Source organism: Halichoeres trimaculatus, unplaced genomic scaffold (assembly GCF_033239565.1).
Source record: "Halichoeres trimaculatus isolate MK-OKI-2021-1 unplaced genomic scaffold, fHalTri1.1 fHalTri1_scaffold_13, whole genome shotgun sequence".
Lineage (NCBI taxonomy): Eukaryota > Metazoa > Chordata > Actinopteri > Labriformes > Labridae > Halichoeres > Halichoeres trimaculatus.
In genome coordinates this window covers 34986610-35005322 of record NW_027437191.1, presented here as the reverse complement: position 1 = coordinate 35005322, position 18713 = coordinate 34986610, and the positions used below count along the sequence as shown (strand labels likewise).

General features: G+C 43.2%; 1 protein-coding gene across 7 annotated transcripts in view; it reads left to right on the top strand.

The window, feature by feature from the left end:
• nhsl1b (NHS-like 1b) overlaps positions 1 to 18713 on the top strand; it is a 143342-nt gene that overhangs the window by 72591 nt on the left and 52038 nt on the right. Inside the window, exon 1 of one of the 7 annotated variants that reach the window (XM_074684863.1) lies at positions 3857 to 3991. The exons of 5 other annotated variants lie outside the window; for them this stretch is intronic. In XM_074684863.1, coding sequence (XP_074540964.1) covers positions 3976 to 3991 — 16 coding nt within the window. In that variant the 5' untranslated portion in view covers positions 3857 to 3975. Of the gene's footprint in view, positions 1 to 3856; positions 3992 to 14714; positions 15031 to 18713 lie in introns of those variants that run through there. One more of the 7 variants, XM_074684857.1, reaches the window with a different exon arrangement.

The following is an 18713-nucleotide window of genomic DNA, read 5'->3' as shown; positions in this document are numbered from 1 at the left end:
CTAAATCAGTAAGTAAGGGATTGGAGTGACAGGACTGATCAAATTTGGTCCATTTTTCCCTTTAATTTTGAATTTTTGTGTTTTATATTTTGTTCTTTTGATTACTAATATTATAATATATAAAGAAAACAGTACCCAACTCGGAGAAAAAAAAATACTCATTCTCATTTTCCACTGCGTATAGAATAAGAGATTTTTATCAAAATAACATATTTAAAAGAAAATACTTCACACAATATGAAAATAATTGAACCATTTTTTGGTGAAGTTATACATTTTAAGTTAAGACGTAATGAAAACGAATGTTTTGTACAGGGACAGAACCAAAGACAGAAAATACTAATGATGCTAGTCTGCCACTGTGACACTTTCACCCAACTTTATCCTAGATTATATTATAACAATAATAATATATATATATATATATATATATATATATATATATATATATATATATATATATATATATATATATATATATATATATATATATATATATAATATATAATTATTAATATTGTTATAATTTATTTTCATTCACTTAATTCATTTTATTTATTTATTTTTAAGAGAGACATGAGGACTTTTTTTTTTGATATTATTTTCTTATGTTACTTTTACTGTTCTTTTTTTATTTTATTTTTTTATTTAACCAGGAAGAGAAACTAATTGAGATTAAAAAAAAAATTCTTTTACAAGAGTGTCCTGGCCAAGATAGGCAGCAGCACAATGTACAAAGTTTCTTACATTCACAAAACAGAATTCTTCACAAAATACACAGACCTGTAAAACACTTAATGAGCAATAATTTAAAGACGGGCTGGATTATTAAAGGAAGCAAGATCACCTGTTGACACATCTGCAGCCAGATGCCTCAGTGTTTCCATCATCTCTTGTTCTAATTGTCAGTTTCACTGTGACAACTTGAAAATAAAATAAATTAAATAAATACGTCTTTCTGTGCAAAACTGAAGACTTTAGCTAAAACATTTTCCCTCATTTAGTGATATTTCAGCCATAGTCAGTATCAACTAATATTTTTGCCATAATGAATATCACCTAAATCCCCTCAAACAGTTAAACAAACAGGAGTTTAACAAACAAATTCAGTATTTTTCTTTCTCTGTCCATGATTTGGTTTAAAAAGAGGAAAAACCATAAATCAGCTTTAACGGCTGAGGAAGAGCAGTGATTAGGTCAACCCGAAGTGTTTGGGGTTTTCAGAGAGGAGGGTTTATGGTAAAGGTTGGAGTTTAGGAGGTTTCTGGGGAAACGCAGGCTGTGATTAAGGTGGAGGTTTGATAAATCAAAGTTTTATTGTGTGGTTCAGTTATTCAGGGAGTTATGTGTGTTTAAGTGTTGATCACTTCCAGGGACGGGTTTCTGTGGCGTTTTGATTTTATCCTTCTTGTGAGGGGCTACACACACACACACACACACACTGACACACACAGTAATCAGTCCATAATTGGTGACATCTGGTGGAGGCGTACGTGTCAGAGCCTGCCAGCAGCTCGAGAGGGATTATCATAACACACACACACACACACACACACACACACACACACACACACACACACACACACACACACACACACTTGTACTGTACGTCTTGAACAAACGCCTGTTTGAAAAATAACTGTAGTGTTTTTAAACCGCTCCACCTCCTCGGGGTGGTGTCCTGCAGGGGGAGCCGAGCTGGTTGAGCTGGAGTTTCTCTGATGGTTCAGACTGTAATGTCTGTAATTACAGCTGTAAGGACAAAAGTGCTGCTTTAAAGATGGTCGCCGTGGCTTTAACTGCTTTAACCTTTTTACCTGAGGGATAATGGAGCTGTTAGCTGTTAGCCTGATGGATGCAGGGATGATGAAACGTCTGCCTGGAGAAAAGTCGCTCAGAATAACATGAGAAATATCAGCCACAGAGCAGAAGGTAACACAGGTAAACACTGACTCTGACATCACTTCCCATTGGTTAGTTCAGCTAATGACGATGTTTTAATTAAACAGGACTGGTCTGATCTGATTGGTCTGTAAATGATCTTTGAATCAGCTGAGTTTTTACAGTCAGAGTCAGAGGAAGCCATTACTGAGCCTCATTGGAAATCAATGGCTTTTTGTTCAGTGTTCTGGTCCTGACGGCTGAATATGAGTGTGGCCTTGGTGTCTGCTGTTAGCTCTGTTAGCCATGTCTGTGAATAGCATGATGCTACTCTGCCCTCTGGTATTCTCTCTGTTGCTGGGTTAGCACAGCTAGCTCGTCCATCTTATTGGAGATAGATCTTACGTTCCCAATAACGATGGATGGAAGGACAGGTCCATGTCGTCACTTCTTAGCTCACACCTGAGAACCAGCACGTCGTCCTCACCTCCTTCTCCTCACCTTGTGGGAAACATCTGGCCTAGCACCAGTTAGCATTGACATGCTACAAGCTGCTAACAGCTGATTTCACATGTAAACAATGCAGCCATGGTTACATGTAGGATCTCCAGACAAACACAGGAGAAAAGTAGTAAAAATATCACTGAAGACACAAAAAGTTTGGAGTCCTTGACCAACAAATGAGCCAAACAAAGTGATGATCCACTCCAAATACAAAGTGACGAAAAAGAGACAAAAAATTACAAGAAACAGACAAAGAAGAGAGAGCTGCTGCAACAGGATCTTTGTCTGGAGATCCTACATGTAACCATGGCTGCATTGTTTACATGCGAAATTAGCTGTTAGCAGCCTGTAGCATGTCAATGCTAACTAGTGTAGGGCTTGATGATTTCCGTCGAGCTGAGGAGGAGGAGGTGAGGACGACGTGCTCTTTCTCGTGTGTGAGCTGGGAGGTGACGACGTGGACCTGTCCTTTCATCCATCGTTGTTGGGAACGTGGGATCTAGCCCCGGGGGATGGACGAGCTAGCTCTGCTAACCCAGTAGCATCGTGCTGTTCACGGACGTGGCTGACGGAGCTGACATTGGACGCTGGCTCCACATTGGAGGAGCTTCACCTGCTGTGGGCAGACAGGATCCAGGAGACAGAGACTGAACAGACTGCTGGGGAGGCTCAGTCCTGGACCCTGTGGAGGTGGAGACTGGCTGGGCTGGAGAGTGGTGGACGGGATGTCGTCATCTAATTTCTTGTGGACCTTTTTGCACTTTCTATACTCTTTCTTACTTTTGTTTTCTTAAATGCTGCGGTGACTCCTGAATTTCCCCTCGGGGATAAATAAAGTATTTTCTATTCTATTCTATTCTATATTCAGAGTTAAAACCTGTCTCCTCAGACCTCTCCTGGACCTTGATCTGGACTCTGACCCCGGTCTGTGAGTGGCTCGGGGTTTCTGTCTCCCTCTGTGTGGGATGCTCCGGCGTGGAGCTGCTTCTGATAGCAAACAGTTGAATTGTGGGATTAAAGTGATTATATTTGATCAGCCAACAATGGACCGGCCTCGAGCCGGGCCCCCTGCCCCACCGTGAACTGCTGACTGCCCAGATTCTCCCTGATCCTGGTCCTGAGCAGGACTGGCTCTCTGCGTGTTGTTGGAGCTGTTTCTGCTGCAGGAGGTCGGTGAGAGCAGAGCTCAGAGTGTGTGAGGTAAGATCCACAGGTCACCACGTTAAAGCTAACAGCTGATCCAGGTCCAGGTCTAGATCCAGTCTTCAGCTCTCCTGGTCTCTGACAGGGGGCGGGGCATGAGGCGGGACTGTCAAGACACATCAGAGAGCGAGGGGAGGGGGGGTCGCTGAGCGTTTCCTGTGGAGTAGGAGTTGGCGAGCTGCTCAGAGCGTGTGTGAGTGTGTGTGTGTGTGGAGAGGGGAGATGGCCAGAGAGAGGAGTGTGTGTGTGTGTGTGTGTGTCAGGATCAGTGTGATCTGAGCGAGCGCTGCAGAGACGGAGGGAGAGGAGGAGAGGAGAGGAGGAAGGAGAGGAGGAAGGAGCCTGTGTTTGTTTCTGGAGGATAAACGGAGGAATGAGTGAGGAGCTATGTTCTGTCTGAAAGGTAAGAGTGTGTGTGTGTGTGTGTGTGTGTGTGTGTGTGTGTGTTACTTTCTGAGACAAAGGAAAGTCAAACTACATGTGTCACAGCTGCAGTTTCCTCCCTGGTTGTTTTTCTGTGATGAAGATCTTCCTCCTCTTCCTCTGCGATCGTTTCTCTTTCAGGTCACTGACTCTAACCCCACCTCTCCTTTTCTCCTTTTCTCCTTTTCTCCTTTTCTCCTTTTCTCCTTTTCTCCTCGGTCTGTTTGCTCTCTGCTCTCTCTCTCTCTGACTCATCTTTAACTTTTGGTGAAACTCTCTGAAGTTAAAACTCTCAGTGAGCAGTTTCCTGAAGCAGCGCGTCGTGGCGTTAAAGGTCAGCGCTGTGCGTTTCTTTGCCTCCCTGTGGGTTTTCCTCAGCAGCAGCTGCCAGGCTGCCGTCCTGCAGACCGGGACATGTGTTTGTGTTTGCTGTCACTGGATGACAGATAAAGTTTGTCACTTACAGGCTGCCGTATTTTGCATATTTTGTCTTTATCACACACTTTGATCCACTTTGTCAGACTCTCAGTCCTCTCAGAGTCAGACTGGGTCTCAGTTTCTCTCCTTCCTGTTTGTTCATGGAGTGAACGCTGCATCAGCATCAGAGGAAACTGTGTCTCCACGTCGTGTTATCAAACACTTCACAGAGCATGTCTGGATGAATGAATGAATGTTTGCATGAGTGAATGAATCCAGCTCTCCAGTTGATGATGATTAGAGATGCAGATGCTGCTGAGAGTTTTTTTTTGTGTTTTTATTTCTGTATATTTCTGCAGAGCCAGATAAACATGCAGCTTCTGAATCAAGTCTCACTTTTCCACAGGGAAAATAAAAATGTTTATTGTTGTATCCTTTCCTACTGTTCAGCATTGACTCTTACCTTACACATAGTATCATTTCTCATCATATTATCATTTATCGCAGTGAATTGTTTCAAATCTTACTTAACTTATCTTTCTGTATCATGTTACGTCATATCCTTTTATTTCACATCCATCACATTGTCTCATATCTAGGGATACTGGATATATCGGTATCAATATCAGTATCAGCTGATATTCACTCATTAGCTGCTGGCATTTTCGGAGCATCGTCAACGATCTTTAAAGACCCAAATAATCTTGTTTTCTCTGACTCTGTAAAAACCAAAACTCTCTAAGGAGAGTGGACTCTCTTCTTTTACGTCTCACTTCCTGTTTTTGATCCAAAAAACAAACAAAACAAACTTTTTTTTGTCATGGTCGTCTTGTCTCACGATCACGCCGCTCTTTCTCTCTGAACTACCTCCACACATCATCTGTGTCAAGATTGTTTTTTTTTTTCTTTTTTACCAATATTGATACCGGTAAATATCAGTTATCGGCCATAACAACAATATTAATGTCTAGGGCTGGGTAAAAATATTGCTGAATCTTTGCCTCACCCAGTTCAATATCGATTCAGCAAATCCTCTGAATCGATTCATCTCCTGGTAAATGGAGGCAGAGTGCGTCTTTTTCCCGTTGTGTGGACGAGGGCCACGAGAGACAAAAAACAAAAACATGTCAGCCAAAGCAGCTGAAGCATGAAGCCAGATCCTTCAGCTTTAAAGTCTGATGTTTGGGTTGTTGTGAGGGGACAAACCACATATGTTCACATGGGGCATGAAAAATTATAATCAAAGCATTTTAAATCAACATTGAATCGAATGGAATAGCAACATAAAAAATCAAAATTGAATCGAATCGTAAGGTTCTTAGCATTACCCAGCCCTGTTAATATCAGATACCAGTATCAGCCTAAATGTTCATATTGGTGTATCCCATATTATATCGTATCATAAAATTTTCTATTGTATCATATTGAATCATCTGGTATCCCATGATCCTCTACTCCTTTGAACTTCATTGCATAGCGCTGCACTGTTTTGTTCCTCCTTGTAATTAGTGATGCACTGGTCCAACTTTCCTGGTCCTGATACCAACACTGATCTAATACCAGTGTTATGTGATACCCTACATGCCCTACTGTGGGATACATACATAATTATTATTTATTTATTTTATTAATTTGTTTTTCTATTTATGTATCCCCAGGGAAATTAAAGGCATCTAGTGGCAAATAAAAAACAAACAAGACATGATATAAAATAAAGTTTCAGTTAACCAAAGGACTGATGCCCCCCCTCACACACGCCCGTCTATCAATAGAGAACTTTATTTTAATAAAAATAAATATGAAATGTTCATAACCTGTGCAAAATGAGAGCAAAAACGTTCATAATCCAAAACACCAATGAACAGGAAAAAGGTAAAAAGTAAAAATGAGTAAATGGGATGACTGAGGATTACTGAGGTTGATATTTATTTGCTGCAGGTTTTCTTACCAACCAAAAACTTCACCAGCTGGTTTCACTGATTGGTCCCTGCTCTCTGCGTGAAGGTGATGTAATCAGTGAAATCATCTGGTGGAGTTTTTGGTTGGAAAGAAAACCTGCAGCCTCTCAGCGCTCCAGGGTAGGAGTTGGAGATCCCTGGTTTGACTGATCAGCCCTGATCCAACTTTGAGGAACTGGATCAGGGCTGATACCTGGTACCAGGATCGGATCAGTGCATCTCTACCTGCTTTGTTTCATTATCAATCAGAAGTTGGTTTCCTGTGTTTGTAGCAGTAATTAAACGCTGCTGACCAAGTATACTTCACGTCTGATCACAGGAAGAGATTTTTTCGTTGGGCTGAGGGAGCGGTTTGTTTTTCATGTGAAAGAAAACGGCGGCCATGTTGGGGATATTTCACTGTCTCTAAGAGAAACAACAATCTGCTTTTTGGACATGTTTGGACTCTGAGGGACCACAACAACTGACATCAAGGCCTGAAGATAATCTGAAAAACAGAAATGATGAAGTAACACAGAAAACATCAGTGCTGGACCCAGCCAATGCTGGAGCAGTCCAGGTGATTGGATCAGAGTTTTCTGTGAGGAGCTGAGAGAGCGTCAAACTGGCCGCTTTATTCACTCGTTTGCATGGTTTTAATGAAGAGATCCAGCTTTATAAACCAGGCCTGGAAAGTTTGCTCAGGTTTTAAACTTTCACAGATTTATTTGGCCGAGTCTGACTTTGTTGTCCCAGCAGCCCCACATTCACGGCTCGGGACAAACTCTGATTTGGAAAACATGTCAGCGTCCACGCCGTGCAGCACGTCGGCCAACAGACGCAGGAGAAGGATCCAGAAAATGTTTCTCCACCCAGCTGCGTCTGACTTCATGCTCCAAACTCTCCTTATCTCAGAGATGACGAAACCTCTCTGTGGTGGAGAAATATCTGGATTTACAGCGAGGAGCAGGAGAACAGAGCAGAAACCTCAGTTCATCAGCTGTCGGCCGTATTTCACCCTGACAGTTACAGCGTTTCCACACAGGGACTCTGCTGGAGGAGGAGAAACAGATGTTTGATCAGAGGAGTAGATCTGGGTTTGTTGGATGAACTGATGGAGCAGAGACAGTCAGAGTAACCCGCTGCTCGGTGCAGGAAGAATCAACGCTTACAACACGCCGCACATACGTCCAGGCTGCGTTTAAGGACAGCGGGAGCGCGTCCAGCTGACCCAAATCCTGAGCATTACATTAACGGCCGTGATCCAGCCTGGATTACTCCACAGGAGCTGCCAGTTTCTGATCTATGTTATGGTTCAAACAAGTCCTCTCAGCTGGGGATGCCAGCTCCGAGCAGCTGTGACACATTTCCAGCCACGCTCCTGACGTCCAGCTGTGGCTCCTCCCCCTCCCAGCCGCGCTCCAGCTGCGAGGCGTTCGCTGTAAGCCCTTTGCCAGCCCTCCAGACCGCTTGGTGTGGTTTTTGGTGAGTTACATAAGATCCTCCAGCTCCTGAGCTCGTCTGCAGCGGGAACATGTCGGCGCTGGGATGAGACTGAGAGGATCAGCTGGAGCGATTCAGAAAACGTGTCCGTCCTCTGATTGGAGGCTTCCTGCTGCGCGCGGCGTGTAAAAACGCAGCCTTTCTGTCCTGGTTAAGCCTTACAGGCCCGAGCGGATCCAGCTAACCTCATGTGAGGTCACACAGGGTCACGTCTAATCCTGAGTGAGAGTCTTTGGCTGAGGATGTTGGTCAGGAGTTCACTGGGTCTTTCTCAAACCCTCTGACTGAAGTTTGTCAGGACGTGTGAGGGCGACGGCTGCTTCATGTTTTAGTAATGAACAGTTTTTCACTTTTTATGTTGGTCTGAGACGCTCAACAATCAAAGATCCTGGTTGTTTTTACTCAGGCCAGCTCCAGCTGATGTTGCTGTCCATGTAATGAAAGCAGTGACAGTAAGAAAAGACTGTTGAAGTCTTTACATGGACAGGGGTCTGCATCCTTTACTTTGACAGGAGCCAGTGGTCTCAGTTCACCCGGATTAAAGTCATTCAGGAGCCACAAAATCGACTTTATCATCACAATGAAATCTGCAGAGTATATACTACAACAATGGATTCTACACATAGTTAAAACCTAGTGAATAATTATCTTAGCAAGAAGACATTTGAATTTATATAAATGTACACGTTATGTCGTTTTTTTTATTTTTAAAAAATTAATTAACTTTCAAAAAATGTGAAACTCCCAAAATTTCTTAAAAGTTTAAAGATTTTTTTAAAAAAACTTTAACGTCGGAAAACATTGAAATTTTATTAATTTGCAAAAAAACCCACATTTTTATTTTTCAAGATTGTAAAAATAGCAAAAATATTTTTTTAAAAATTGCAAAAATATATTTGAAAAAAATATATATTTATTTCTTAAAAAAAGCAAGAATGTTTTTTAAAAATAGCAAAAATATTCTTTTAAAAAATAGCAAGTGTTTTTTTAAAAAAATGAAAATATTCTTTTTTAAAATAGCAAAAAAAAATCTTAAAATTGCAAAAAGAATAAATAATTATTAAAGAAATGTGCAAAAAATTTCATCATTTTTATAAAAAAAAATTGAAATTAATAACATTGATTTTGCCATTTTGATGATCTTTGTGGGAAATGATTATTTCTACTGAAAACTCAAGAGTCAGCTAAAATCTGCTGTTGCTGGCTGAGATCTCTGAATTAGTGCAGTATAAATGGGGGTAAGTTATGGGTTGAAATCAGAAATATAACGTGTCTATCTGCTGTATCATGTAGCCAAAATGTTTCATTCACATTCATTGTATTTTAAGAATGTGTGTGTGTTTTTAGGTTTTACACACTCTTGGCAGGAGCAGGACTCAGTGGTTAAATCTGACCCAGAGGTCAGTGACCCTCGTAGCTGTATGTTTAAGCCTGTGTTTGACCATTACGGCTCCTCCTTGACTCTGATTGGAGCATAAGAGCAGCATCATCAGTGTTTGGGTCACTGACACGTTTACTGACTCCACCTGATCAGACTCAGGCTGAATATTTCACAGCATCAGAAGAAAACACTAAATCAGTATAAATCAGAGGAACTGGCTGAAAACCTTTTTCTCTGACCCCTTTGACCCCGCCCCCCTGGTTAACCTGAGCACTCCTCAATAACTGAAGCACCTGTGCTGTAAGTCCAGAGAGACCATGACCCTGCTGCTCCATCCTGACCCTCTACCTGCCCTCTGGCCTTCTGGGTAACGGTGTTGATGGATGTTCTCACAGTGGATGTGACAGGCTGCTTATAGAGAGGAGGAGGAGGAGGAGGAGGAGGTGATGAAGAGTTTCAGTGTGGAGTAGCTGCCACGTGACGCTGAAAGCTTCAGGAAGTCACCAAATGAAGCAGGAATATAAATTCCTCCTCATGGTGAGATGTTGGCTTTTAATGTTCGTGGGTAGTTTGACCGAACTTCATTAATCCTTTCATCTATGGACTGAAATGAGCAGCTGAAACGCTGTTCCTAAGTCACAAAACTTTTCTGTTTCATCCTAAAATTGTTGTTGTGTAACAGTTTAAGGTTTGTGACCAAGAAGCCGTTAAAACAGTCATGCTCTTACTTGTTTGTTTGAGTTTATTCAGTGGATCTTTGAAGAAGTTTTCAGTGGTGTATCATCAGCTGATCAGCGTCCTGGGATCCTTTGTCGTGTGTTTGACCATCCGAAACAGTCAGAGTGTTTTAATAACTCTGTAACTGCCTCAGTGAGAGCTTTAACTTTGCTAACTCAGCTCGGCACGCTGACCTCTGTTCGCCTCCAGCTCCTCCAGAGGAAGAGATCTCTGGTCCTGATAGAAAACAATGGAGGGTGAAGTTTCAGAGCTCTGAATGGACTCCAGGGACCCTTTGTTTTCCAGAGGAGTCAGAAAAAACTGATCCAAACAAAGGGCTCACACTCGGTTTAAAGATCCAGGAGATGGGTGAGGGTTAGGTGTGTTTTTATCCCTGGATAAAGAGCCTCTAAAGGAGGAGCGGAGGAAGCTTCAGGAACCACGCTGGAAACTTCTGTTGTTGGTGAAGTTTGAGGAAACAATGAGCGACTCCCTGAGGACGACTTCCCCAGACACAGCGCCCAGCAGGCAGGTGCTCCTCACACCATTCAGACCTATGGGTCGCCATGGTTACCATTGTCCACACGCTCGGGCCTTTCCGCTTTGGCTTCCCCCACTCACAGCACGGACACACACACTTACACAGAGTGAGTGTGTGCACATGTAGGGAATCACCACGATGCAGGAGAGCAAACACACACACAAGTTTTTAAACATGTAAAATAATCCTTGGTTTATGTCAGGGGTCTGTAACCTTCACTTTAAAAGGAGCCGTTTCTCCTCAGCCCATCTGGATTAAATTCATCCAGGAGCCACAAAATCTACTTTATCTTCACAGTAAAGACAAAAATATCAATTACATTTAATACATAATTAAAATCAAGTAAACATTTTTTCTTACTAAGTTGTTCATGTGATGTACTAGTCTTTTATTTTTAATACATTTGCAGATATTTAAGAAAAAATGATATTGAAAAAATTTTTGAAAAATTTTTGAATTGAGGAAAAAAGCCTAAGTAAAAAAAAATTGATGAAGTAAATTTGCAAATATTTTTTTTTTATAAAAATGAAATTAAAAAAATGCATTTTTTTAAATTCTTAAATTTAAAAAGATGCAAAAATACAAAGAAATGCAAAAATTCTAAAAATATTGTAAATGTAAAAAATGGAATTTAAAAATTTGCAAAAATTAAAAAAAAATGTTAATTAAAAAAATGAAATATCAGAAAGTTGTAAAAAAAAAAATTAAAAATTGCAAAATTTAAAAAAAATGTTGAACTGGGAAAAAAATGTGCAAATTTTTTAAGAAAAAGTTAAAATATCAAATATATCCTGTTTGTTTTTTGTCTTGCTACATATCAATAATGTATATCAAGCTAATAGTTTAGCATTTAGTTATCTTACAGTATTTAGCTCAAAAAAATGTTAACACAGGATTTTATTTAGTGTCAGTGTCTTTAATCATCAATCCCCTCTGGAAGAAAAATAACTTTTCTTTATTTCATGAATATTTTTAAAGCTACAAGGAGCCACTGCAGAGGAGTCAAAGAGCCACATGAGGGTCCAGAGCCGCAGGTTGAAGACCGTTGGTTAATGTGTTTGCATGCACACACACACATCTACATATGCACGCACGCACACACACACACAAACACACACACACACACACACACACTCTTATCCTGACCTGTAATAATCTCCAGTGATGAGCTGAGAGAGTCTGAGCGTCGCGCACGCTGAGTCTGGAGGAGAATCATGGCCAACACACACACACACACACATTTATCAGTGTGTGTAAGTTAACACACACACGTACCTGTTTGGTGAATGCCATAAACATGTGTGTCAATGTGTGTGTGTGTGTGCGTGTGTGTGTGCATGTGTGATGTGTATGGATGTAGGGCAACAACAGTGTGAGGTGTAATTTAGGCCACAGTCAGAGTCTTTTGGCTTTGGAGCTTTAGGCTACATGTCCATACACTCTGTGTGTGTGTGTGTGTGTGTGTGTGTGTGTGTGTGTGTGTGTGTGTGTGTGTGTGTGTGTGTGTGTGTGTGTGTGTGTGCGTGTGCACTGTGGGTTTTTTGGTTTTGTAATCAGTGTGTGTGTTGGCAGCCTCTCTGCTGTGGAAATGATAACTATCTGTAATGGCTGTTTCAGCCTGCGGCTATCACACACACACACACACACACACACACACACACACACACACACACACACACACACACACACACACACACACACACACACACACACACACACACTCTGCCTGCTCTTATTCTCAACAGTTGATGGGTTGGTTTGTGTCAGAGACTGTTTGTCTTTATAGATTAATCCAGCTGAACATGAACAAGTTTCTGTCGCGCTGCCCTTCAAAAACAAAAAAATAAATCTGCAGTTTCATGTTTCATCCATTAAAGTAAAAACAAAAACAGAATGTGGGTTAAACTTAATATAAAACTATGCAAACAGAAAATGTTTGACATGTTTCCTACGTTTCTTTGTTTCCTCCTGACCCTCCAGGACTTTCTGAGTCAGGATTACGACAAGAGGAGGCAGATTAACTCAGGAAACACAGATATATGTGTTAATTAAATCTGCTCAATTAAATGTTAGCTGTTTTACTGCTACTGCTTATAAAAACAATAATAAACTTTCATAAAATTTCTAAAGCACCTCTGAAAACAAACTGTTTACAAACAAAGATAAAAACAGAGAATCTGAGTTTTTAATATCAGGCTGAGGGAGGTCAGAGGAGACTGAGATATTATAAAGACAACAAAATAAAAGATTAAAAAGAAAAAAAGAAAGAAAAAGGGAAAATTTAACATGAGGTGAAAAAGTAGGGAAAGGGTTTAGGGAGATAAAAGAATAGAAACATTAGAGAATGAGACAAGAAGTGGAAATAAGGTTAAATTAAGACAAATAAAAAATTTAAAATACATTTAAAAGGGTATGATTACATAAAAACAAGTCTGTAAAAGTGAGTTTCAAGAGTTTTTTTGTTTTTGTCTTTTTCTGCTTTTCCTTCACAAACAAATTCACATAATACAAAACACCAAAGAGCCTCATGTTCAGTAATCACTGGATTAATCTGTCGTTATCTCCAACTTTTGATGAAGTCTGTGACAAAGAAGTTGTGGAGAAACTGTTATTCACAAATTCTTGATCTCAGGATGTTCACCAGATGCATCATGGGACGTCACTGTCGCCTGAATTTAGTAACAAACATCAAATGATGAAGAAGATCAGCCAATCTTCACAGGAAGATGTTGTTTTGTAGCGCGGTATTACCCTGAGCCGCCACCAGAGGGAGACAGTTCCTCTGAGTCTCTGCAGAAGTTTCATTCACTTTTAAATCTGAATGTCTCTGATTGATAAAGAGAAGTCACTGTGGGATCAGACGCTCAGGTTTTAATCATCGTTGGTTTTCACCTGGTTGATGATGTCACATCACTGAGCTGAGCCACACGCCAGCGACACGTCATCACCTGGCAGGTTAGATTTCCCCACCTCTGTTTTCCACTTTGATCTCTGTGTTTGCTCTTTATCTTGTTACCGTCTTGTGGATCAAACCCTCTGACCTCCTCTGACCTCCTCTGACCTCCTCCGTCCTCCTGTCCCATAAACGCCGTCAGACCCAGCGAAGCGACCTGTGTTTGTGTCTCTGCCCAGCCCTCTGCACCTGCCGGCTCTGGTCAGGTGAGGTTAAACCTGAGGCAGTATGTCGATACTTACCCCACATCCCGCTCCTCACCTCAGCGCTCGCTGAGTCTGCGTCATCACGGTCAACCAGCTGACTCTGAAACACGCCACGTTTCCCTGGACCAGCACACGACAACGTACGGGAGGTGATTCAGTTAATTATCCACAGCCTGGGGTCCATCTGTGTGTGTGTGTGTGTGTGTGTGTGTGTGTGTGTGCAGGCCTCAGCTGCAGGCTGGATAATCTGGGTTTACAGATTAGAGCAGCAGCATTGAGGAGCAGCGGGAGGAGGAGGAGGAGGAGGAGGAGGAGCTGAGGAGAGGCCATGTGGACCCAGGAGGAAGCAGAGATGCTCTCAGAGCCTCAGACTCTTCAGGATCGTTCCTTTGGAGCAGATTTCTGTTTTTCTGGCCGTGAACTCCTCTCAGGACTTTTCTTGGATCATCTTTGCTCAGTTCATGGAGCGGCGTGCGTCAGAGCGGAGGACAAACACGCTTTAACCACAGATATTTCCACTAAGACGCCTCCTCCTTTTTTAAAAACCTGATCGTGAATCTTTGGACTGTTTGGGGAAAGTTCCTGTGGTCTTTTTTGTGGGACTCCAAGATCCTTGTCTCAGCAGCTCCCGGGGTCAGTCAGACCTTAGTTTACCTTCGTTTACGCCGTACCCCGCGATGTCTCTGTGAAGATTTGTGAATCCTGTGATGAAACGCGGTGCACGGCCTTCCTTTGTCAGGGAAATCAATGCAGGTCAATAGAGCCCCCACAGAGAGGGCCAGGAGGACAAAACCAGGAGGAGGACAGAGAGGAGGAGGAGGAGGAGGAGGAGGAGGAGTCCCCTGTGGATTGCAGAAAAATCTCAGGACCTCAGTCCCAGCTCCCCCCAAAGAGAGAGGGGGAGACCTTTGGAGGGTGGAGGAGCAGGGGGAGGTCTTCTGAGGGAGTGGGCTGTGCTTGAAGGAGGAGGAGGAGGAGGAGGAGGAGCTGGGGGCTTTGGACCTGCAGGGAGCAGGGAGGGGTGTGCTGGGTGGGGGTTTATCCGGGGATGATCACATACGTGCACTGCCTGTCCTCGGAGCGGGTGGTCAGCTGCTGGCACAGGGTCTGCTATGAGGACCCGGTCCGCAGGAAGGGAACCGCCAGCTCGCCACGACCCGGGAAAAAGATGGGGAACAGCCTCCAGCCCCACGAGGTCCTCCCCAACCCGCGGCCCCCCAGGCCAGAGGGCTGCCTGCGCAAACGCCTGCTGTCCATGTCAAAGGTCCACCAGAGGCCGGACTCCCTCTGGACCCCCAAACCGCTGCTGGGACCCGTTGTGACGGGCTCGCCGGGGACCACGCTGACTTTCCAGGATGGCAAAGGTACGAGCGGGAGCGCGGGTGGTGTTTTAGTCCTGCTGTTAGCGTAAAGACGTAGAGGTGTTGTCTGAGTGTCGTCTAACGTTAAAGCTTCAGTGTTTACCTCCGACTGTTGACACCAACAGGCTGAAAAACAACGTGTTTACCAGAGTTTCTCCAACTCTAAACGGACCCGTCCAGGATCCCAGCCTCAGTGAGCTCCTTAGAGAGACTTAATGGACTTAACTCCACGCTGCTGTTTGCTCAGTGATGGTGGTTCTGGTCTTGTTTTAGGGACTTACTCTTGTCTCAGGGTGGACTCAGTCTCCTGAAAGTTCAGGAGCTGCTGTGTTTTCACAGTTTAACCCAGACCCACAGAGTCCAGACTCCAGCTTTGGAGGTTTTGTCTCCTCCTGTTCGCTGACTTCCTGTGCCGCAGTGATCTGTAGTGATCCGTGCCGTCTGTCCCTCTGTGCGTGTCACTGTGTAACTGCACATGTGTGTCGGGCGTGTCGTGAGGAATCAATGCAGGCTGTGGCTTTGTGACCTTTGACCTTTGGTGTGGTCGTGCCTGGTCCTTCAGGCAAGGACTGGACGGTGTTTAGAGAAAGACCTGCTCCAGTGATCCACTTACGCTGGAAACCATGAATCAGATCAGTCTAACCTTATGTTCCTCTAGTATCAGCATCATGTGTGGGGTGGTGTATAGTGAGCAGGTGGTCGGGCTGACTGGGTGAGCTGGGGTTTATCAGCCTCCGTCACTTTTAGCTTTTCCATTCAGATTCAAGTTTAGCTTCTTTAGCCGTCATAAACTGTTATTATTCAGTTGTTTTTATTAATTTTCCATATTAAACAATCACAGTAGAGCTCAATACTCCAAAAATCAGATTCACATAAAATCTGTAAAAAGGCAAATTATTAGAAAGCATGACAAAAGTTTTATCATAAACCATAAAGAAAAGTATTTCCTCAATGGGAAAGTTGGATCATGTGACCGTTAGCATGTTTTGTTTGATGTTTTCCATCTCTTTGACCCTGCTCTTTGTCGTCAAACATACCTTGCTGTTTCTGTGTCGTATCAGTCTTCTTTTTCGTTTCCTCGCTGGTGACCTGTCAGTCATGAAACATCATATTAAAAACTCCTTGTAATGGTTACTTTCATTTTTGCCACATAGTCAACAGGCAGGGCTGTGGGATGTTGGCTTCCTTTCCTGGTACTGAAGTGTTTGATAAGGCAGGGTTAAAAGTTTTTGTAATAACTTCTCTGGTGCTTGTGCACTAATCTTCAAACTCGGGGTGTAACGGTTCACAAAAAACACGGTTCGGTACGTACCTTGGTTTTATGGTCACGGTTCGGTACATTTTCGTTACAGTATGGAACAACGCAAAAACCATTTGCTTGTTTTTGGTTTATGAAACCAAAACTTGCCATTATACAGCGAGGGGGGAGGCTCTTCGTTAGCAGTAGCCATGATGCACAATTCAGACACAAGCTCCTGTGGCTACAAAGCTCTTTGATATTCCTCTTCTGATTGGCTCACCGTGAGACGTCACGTCCACATGATATGCACATGATCGCAAAGCACCAATCACAGACCTGAATATTAAAGAGCCATGTGCAGCGGCTAACGTAAACTTACTGTACTCGTTCAAATACAACACTGTACCGAACCCAACTGCCTTAAGGAGCGGTTCAGCACGGATACATGTACCGTTACACCCCTACTTCAAACCACTGACAGTATCAACTAGAGATGCAGTCTATGACATCACTCATTCATTTGTGGTGCAGAGTTTTTAAACTCATCGTCGTTTGGGGCCATGTTGAAAATGCTGAACTCAAATTGTCTATTTTTTGGATGACAATTTTTGCAGTTTTTAGTTTTCTTCTTTAACTCCAGATGAAGTGAAAAAAGTGGAATGATGATGATGATAATAATGTCTACAGACTTATTCTGAAGCCGTGTTTTCTCCAAAAATGAACATCACAGAGTCAGTTTATAGGATTTATTTAGGGGATCTAACATCTTAACTTTTTCCAACTCATAAACAAAGACTGAAATTAAGGATTTTAATTGGAAAAAAAAATTGATTTAAAAAGAAATCAGGCTTGAAAATCGTATAACAAAAAAATCCTGATAGACATGAAGAATACATTCATTTTTTTATACCACCCCTAGTGCCTGTCTGTGTTTTGTCCTGGTGTGTACCTGGTTACAGTGTTACCTGGTTACAGTGTTACCTGGTCACAGTGTTACCTGGTCACAGTGTTACCTGTAGCAACCTCTGAGTGTTTTTAGCTTTAATGAGTGAGTCTGTGTGAGCATGTTTGCTCGGCCCTCTCTTATTGGACAGTAGACCGTCCTGTCTGACCCGGGGGGGGCACCCCTGGGAAGAAGACACAATGGCGAGCAGCTGGAGGTGACGGCCGGGCCTGCAGGGGGAGTCTAACAGAGCTGACGGTGCAGGGGTGATGGAGCTGAAGGGGTTACAGAGGTGACCCACTTTCACCTCGGCCACCACATGAAGAAGCCATCAGGGGGATGAGAGAGCGCTGAGGGACGGGACGTTGTCTGACACGCCGTCTGACACGCCATCATGTGGAGTTATACTCACGTAGCAACCTGTAAATCAGTTTACTCCAAGTTTACAGCAGAAACTGAAACTTTAGGAGAACTTCAGCTAAAGTTTAGCTCCACGTCTGAGCGTAACAAAGTGTGGGTTTCCTCCTGTGTTAGTGTGACCGTACTCTCCTCACGCCGCTCTGACTAACCCGCCCTGACAGCTCAAGATGTCTCCACCCTGGGTTCAGCATTGTCCGAGGTCTTTAGGTTGAATCAGTCTCTGTGTGTTCATGCTCTGCTGAACAGGAAGCTCTGCACGCTCACACACACGCTCACACACACGCTCACACACACACGCTCACACACACACTCAGATTCAGCTGAAACAGCCCCGTCTAACCAGCTCCTCCATCCTGATTTCTTTAATACCATTTCAGCCGTGGAGCAGGTGTTAGTTTTACCGGATCCCCCATAATCCCTCAGCGGGGGACGGCAGGTTCAGCTATCGACCAATCAGAGCCAACAGCCCCCGAGGGACGAGCACCTGAGGGAGGTCTGGTTTGTGGAGTAACGAGATGAAATGAAATGGATTGGCTCTGTTTATAGAGGGGGCGCTGCAGAGGATCAGTTAGGGTAATATGATTGTGCTGATGGGACTCAGGAGGGTCTGGCCTCTGCCTCAGCGCTGAGTCATCACGGAGGTTTCAGAGCGCTGCACAAAACGCCGTCTTCAAAGTGGCTCCCTCCTGGATTCAGAGCTGCAGGTGGAGGTTTTATCACGATCAGACTGATCTGAAATCTTCTTACGTATTAAAACGTGTCTGTCCTTTCCAAACATTGTTACTGTCACTGCTCTCATACTGCTGAGCCTCCTTTACGTTAGTGTTGCTGTTAACCAATATATCCACCAGGGGGAGCAGCTCAGAGTCAAAGTTTATTACAACAACAAACCCAAAAACCAACATGGCGACTGTGGAGGAGGTGTTGATGAGGCTGTTGAATTTATTGTAAAAGTTCCTTCGTTGTTATTTCTTCTTTGTGTCTCACTAAAGCTACAATTCAGGTAGTAACAGCAACACTGCCCCCCATGGTTGACCGGTGGTACTGCTCCGTTTCATCTGCATCTGAAAGCTTCATGGCAAT